The sequence below is a fragment of the Lissotriton vulgaris genome, chromosome 9, assembly GCF_964263255.1.
Source record: "Lissotriton vulgaris chromosome 9, aLisVul1.2, whole genome shotgun sequence".
In the NCBI taxonomy this organism is placed as follows: domain Eukaryota; kingdom Metazoa; phylum Chordata; class Amphibia; order Caudata; family Salamandridae; genus Lissotriton; species Lissotriton vulgaris.
This window is the reverse complement of record NC_141697.1, coordinates 108,492,933-108,498,932: the sequence shown is the minus strand read 5'-3', so window position 1 is coordinate 108,498,932 and position 6,000 is coordinate 108,492,933. Positions and strand designations below refer to the sequence as shown.

At 41.9% G+C, this 6,000-nt stretch overlaps 1 protein-coding gene across 1 annotated transcript in view; it reads right to left on the bottom strand.

Moving 5' to 3' along the window:
• Window positions 1-219: 219 nt before the first annotated feature.
• The window catches only part of TEDC1 (tubulin epsilon and delta complex 1), a 618,264-nt gene continuing 612,483 nt past the window's right edge, over window positions 220-6,000 (bottom strand). Inside the window, exon 8 of the mRNA XM_086937156.1 lies at window positions 220-1,792. Within this exon, the coding sequence (XP_086793282.1) occupies window positions 1,418-1,792 (375 nt within the window). The 3' untranslated portion in view covers window positions 220-1,417. The remainder of the gene's footprint in view (window positions 1,793-6,000) is intronic.

Sequence of the window (6,000 nt, the reverse complement as noted above, 5' to 3'; positions counted from 1 at the left end):
ACTGAAACTCATTTTGCAAATATAGAGTTGTCTTTCCAATATTCACAAAGACTAAAAATTGCACACTATTATCTTTAGAAAAAAGAAAATCTTGAAATTGTAAATACTTTGTTTCGTACAGCCAGCTGGATCCTGGGTGAATAAAAGACCAACACTCAGGTATGATGGCTAATAAGAGGAACAATCATAGATAGGCAAATAATGAGAGGTGAATTTCAATTTTTTTTTTGATATCACATAAATCTTTTTACAGATGCAATTGTGAAAGCCCTGATGAGAGTCCAGTGAAAGAGATATCTAAACTCGAAACGCGTCGGCACATTTCTAGTGGCATACCCCTAGGAAACAAAATTATTCCTATGACAATTTCAAAAGAATAAGGTAAAATAAAAAATACCAGGATAAACAAGAATCTGTTGGTCTTTAGAGTAGTAAAGAACTTTGAAAAATTGAGGTTTAGCTGCACTTTCCTTAGTTTGTATTTGTGAAACGGCCCTGTCCTAACCTCGTCCCTTTGGGCCTGACTCCCCTTGTTTTTAAACCACAGGAAAGCATTTATCCAGAAAGTCAAGCTTTCAAGAAAGAAACAATTCTAATGCAATCATGGAAGTCCTCTTCTAAAGGCTCTCATATTCTCGGAAAAAGTCATGATCCATTTGAGCAATTTCAGCAATTGGAAAAACAAGAGGGAACACCTAACAAAAAGCAGCAACCCATCAATAAAATGTTGAGATCAGGCCATTCCCTCCCAGTCTATAGGCCATGACACCATAGTAGGGCTGAAGAAACACAATTTAAGATATCTGTTTTAGAGGGTACTTAAACGTAAATGTTACTGTTAGTTGTAACTAAGACTATAAAAAAAGACGGATGACTGTGGATTCTGAACATAGAAAGGGAAAATATCTAGAAATATACACTTGAAAAAACAAAAAAACAGGTTAATGAAGTTTGTTGAGTAGTATAGTGAAAGAAAGGCCAAGCCATTCATGCACCAATCAGTATTTTTGGATAGTTGAGAGCTTGATGGCTATATGTTGTGAGCCGCTAAAGGGGTTTGGCCCAAAGGCTGAATAAATCAAATTTTTACAATATTGATGGATACCATCACCAGTAAAGCTATAAACCAACTGGTGATCCTCGAAGCTTCCTAAGGGAACCAAATCCTTTAACGAATCATATTTATGATGTCATTACCGGGGAGGCACAGCCTATCCACGTGGAAGCAGAAATGTGGTACGCTTCTGCAAGAGACTAATAGATGAATCTGAGTCTCCCGCATTCCTTTTGCTAATATCTCACATTACTTCTTTGGGCCTCAGATACCGGAAGACAATGAATTGCTAGATCAGACTGAGGAATAGTCATAAGGCCATCCAATTCACGATACAGATTTAAGATTCTTTTACATGCAGTCCTAGGTCTTTGGTGGCGGGATACACACAACCCCTTCAAATGCTTCTGCAATTGCTTCCAGCTTGGTGCGACATTCTTCCTGTAGCTGTCTCAGTTCCTTCTCCAGGGCATCCCCCTTTCCTCGCAGTACGCGGATCACCTCTGTAACATGGAGATCTTTCATAGAGGGATCCGTGTGTCCCAAAGCAGCAGAGCCTCTTTTGACAGAACAGGTGGTGTCTTTAAACACCAGTCTGTGAGATCCATGCATTTTATTTTTGTCATCTCCACAGTTTTGTCTGAGGCTTTCAGCTTCTTTGTCTACCCGCTGGCGTATTTTTGTGGCCGTCAGGTAGAACTGTGTATCATTCAAAAGTTCCTTTTCTTTTTCTTTAATCTGAAGGAAAGAGAAAAGAAAACATGTTTGCATTTTATATCAAAATCCAGCAGAGTATGAAATAACCTAAACTATGATATGTTTTGCACAGGTTTACAGCATGCAGAGACAGTAAGCTTTTTCTTTCCAAGAAGACGATATAGTTTACCCGGACAGTATGTTCTCCATATCAAATGCTGCCAATTATTTTCTTATTACAAGTGCATTCTGAAGCTGTAACACACTTCTAATAAGAGAGGTGCGTCACTTGTCCCCTGTTACCAATTATCACAGGAGGCTGCTCAAATCTCTGACCAGAGTGACTGTAGATGCAGAAATGCGAGGGGTGCTATTAAAGAGGCCTGGCACTGCTGCTGGAAGGCCTAATGTCACACGGTTGAAAGTATGAGGGTGAATGGCACTGCTCTGGGCTACAGAGGGTACTGGTAGCAGCTTTGACAATTATCGAGGAGTCCCTCTAACACTTCATAAACCTCAGCCCCCAAGCTGTGACAGAGACAGATTGAATAAAGGCCGCAGAAGTCGGCCATCTCACAGTCACAAACTCTATAATCTTCAAACAGGATGACTTAGAGAAAGGAATGAAACTATGGTGGACCTGTAACTTTCTTGCCCTGGGTCCATCTACATGTGATGGTCAGACATGATGACCCTCAGCAGCGTCCTGTGGTCTACAGGCATAGCAGCTGCAGACCTCTCAGGATTCAGGGGTCCTTGGCTAAGTATCTCACCCAGTCAAGGCGTTTATTTTGTTTGTGTTCTGAGACTTGTAGTCTCGTTTTTGGTTATTTTATGCCAGCATTCACTTGCACCAATCCCACACGTTATAAAGACTATTGAGCCATAAAATGTGCATAGAAGGATTTTTAAAGTCAGCAAGGTGTTCTTTGACCCTGGAAGGGTCACAGACTACTCCGTGGCATGAAATGCTTTTATAATGTACACCTTGGGGCACCTCTTAATAAATACCGCCGCAGCTCCCCCACACATGCACACAACAACCCTATTATGATGAGGACCGGCCAATGACAGTAATGAAATGTGTATTTACTATTCCAACTCCACGCATGCCTTGATAGTAGGGTAGGTGAGAGAGAAGAGAACTTTATTGTTTAATTAATTAAAATCATTACATATCAGCGAGAGAAAAAAAAACACTTGTCTAATCTCTAAAAATTATTATTTTTCCCTTTAAGAATATTCCTGTGACTGTCCGTTTTAGTCCGTTTGTATCATCACAGTGAGTTAAAAGTTAATATTCATCTAAAATTTTTAAAATAAAAATAATTAGTATGCATAGTTGTACAACCGCTTAGTGAGTATTAGAAAAACATTTGGGAGCCGTTGTTGTCCCTTGTAGTTTAGCATCTGCTAAAAACACAGAGCAAAACAATGGTTATTGAGAATACATAATAGGTACTACTGGAGGCGTGAATCTGCTAATATGGTAAAGACACTACATATGATGGCTTAATGGTCCTGGAACACACGGGGCCCAGAGATAGTCTGTGTAAAGAATGAAGCCATGGTCAACTGCTATTTGATGGAACAGAGGAGTTGGTCCTCCCATTTATTGTTGACCATTGTTTACTTGCTGGCTTCTCCGGTTGTAAATCTTGTTACTGCTCTTGTCATGAACTTGGTAAACCGAATATTGAGCATTGGGTGGTCCGGGTTCATTGATGCAAGTATAGCTTGTCTGCACGTGCGAATGCCGAGTTTATTCCATTCGTTCTTTAACATGATCTTGCGGTCGTCGAGAAGTGCAGAACAAAGACATGCCACATGCTCGATAGATTCCTTGCTACTCCCACACCCCCTGCACATTACATTGGTATTTACGCGTTGCCAGCTCAGCAGGTGATACAGGAATGGCCATTCGGCCATTCGCCCATTCTGAGGGCCATGAATCTATTTTTTCCACAGCGCACAGTAAGTACATGACAGGTATGGGGCCATAATCCCTGGCTTGAACCATGATACAATTGTCCAAGCATGCTTACGTTCGTCCAGTTAAGCGCTGTCCGAATGAAAGGACCAGAGCGGACATTCCTTTTGATGTGGATTTTGAGTGCCTGCTGTGATGGGTTCAAATGCCAGATTTCTTCAAAATCCAGGAGTTTTAGGGAGTCTTGTAGATGGCGTCGGTATGATCTACCAAGCTGACCGACTGAAATTTCCTGCCACAGGAGTGCCTCCATGCTTCCTTTTCTGGAGATACGCAACTTATTACACAGCCTGATGAATGTTCCAGCCCCTACTGCGTGGTGATCTTGAAGGCCAAACTCAAGACGTATTTGAGCAGGGGATGAGGATTTCGGAAGGCTCAACGCTTGTTTGAATGTTCTTGTTGTTATTTTATTCACAAGACTGTTGTCCTTCCCTTGCATAATTTCCTGGCCGTAGGTGAGAAAGCTGGTAATTTTTGCCTTCATGACTGTTATGAGCGGGGTCAGGTATGCACGGGAAAGTTGTCTGGCAAGGGTCTTAAAGGCAACCTGGATTGACAGGGCTTTAGCTTCTACCTAATCTCTGTGTTTGGAGAAAGAGCCCCTTCTGTCAATGTGCACCCCCAGGTACTTATAAGAGATGGCTTTATCTACACTTTTACCGTTGTATAACCAACCACCGCCTCTGTATTTCCATGACCGGAAGGTAATTGCCCTTGTTAGGTTCAGTTCTAGTTTGTTTCAGATGGTGTAAAGGGACAGTTGATCGAGGAGTCTCTGCAAGCCAACCCTGGTATGGCTTAGCAGTACTAAATCGTTCGCGTACAATAGGTTACTAACTCTTACCTCAGCGAGTTTTGGTGGGTGAGAATTAACTTCGTCGAGTGACTCTGACAGGTCGGAGATGAAGAGGTTGAAAAGAAGGGGCGCGAACACGCAGCCTTGTTTCACTCCGCATGATGTAGTATTTTCCTTGAGGTGTGTGATCCGTCCCCAAGTTTTATGTGGATCCAAGTATTGGTGTGTAGCGCAATTATACCTCGTAGAAGCATTGGTGGATTCCCCCATTTCCGCAATTTGAGCTTCGAGGCACGCGATCAAAAGCGGCCTTAAAGTCCACGAAGCAGCCGTGCATAAAGATTCCTGAGGCAGTCGCTTTGTCCAACATGACGGATATTGCGAGCAAGTTTGTTATGGTGCCTGATTTTTGCACAAATCCTGTCTGATTAAAAGGTATTAGATACGTTTTTGTTGCCCAGGACGCCAGATCATGAAGGAGCAGTTTGGCATAGTATTTCAATTCTACATCCAATAGGGTAATCATCCTATAATTTTTCGGGTCTGATCTCTTGCCTCCTTTAAAGATTGGATGTATGATGGTGCCACGCCATGATTCTGGTAATTCAGAGTTAGACCAGCAGTGGAAAAAGAGGGGTGCTAGTGGATGGGCCCAGAATTCTGTGTCTTGTTTAAACAACGCCTGTGGTAGGCCATTTGGCCCTGGGGCTCCATCAGTGGGACCCTCAGTTATGATTCGAACTTTTTTATCCATGGTAATTCTCAAGTTTGTAAATGCATGGTCAGGTGGTTCTAAAGACTGAAGCGAGGATTTAGTATTGGTTGCCAGTGGCGTCCTTGTGTTGAATTCAACTTTTTTCTTTGATGAGGCTGCATGAGTTGTGCCCAGCGTTCGTCAGCAATTGGGTTGTTGGACCATTGCCGGTGAATTGACAGGTGGACCAGCTTTTTTTCTTGTTCTTCAGAATGCGTTGTTAAATAAAGTACCCATTCGGCTTTAGGGATATTAGTGCTGCTTAGACCTCCTTGCTTGTGTATTTTGGAGTTGACAAGTGATCAGAAAGCTTTTGGATTATGACTTTTATTTGCATGTATCAGTTTTAACCAAAACTGTTCAGAGCGTTTGTTTTTTTCGTGAAATCTTGCTTTCCGAAGTGCTTTCTGGGCGACCTTGTAGTTATTGAATTTATGATCTTCCCCTGGATACCTACAGACTTGTCTTAACATACTATTATGTTTTGATTTTAATTTCTTGATTTCATCTGTTGTTGTTGCTGGATTGCGTTTTTTGGTGTTTCCTGAGCTGCAGGAAAAGTTTTTTAAGCAGTTCCTGGGAGAAGCGGTCCCTTGCCGTAACTGGTAATGATTCGTTGGTGCTCCTTTGGTTTTGCAAGACTCTACATTTACTCATTATTGCTGGTATAATTGGATCTGACCATTTCAACCTTTTGAGGTTTTCAG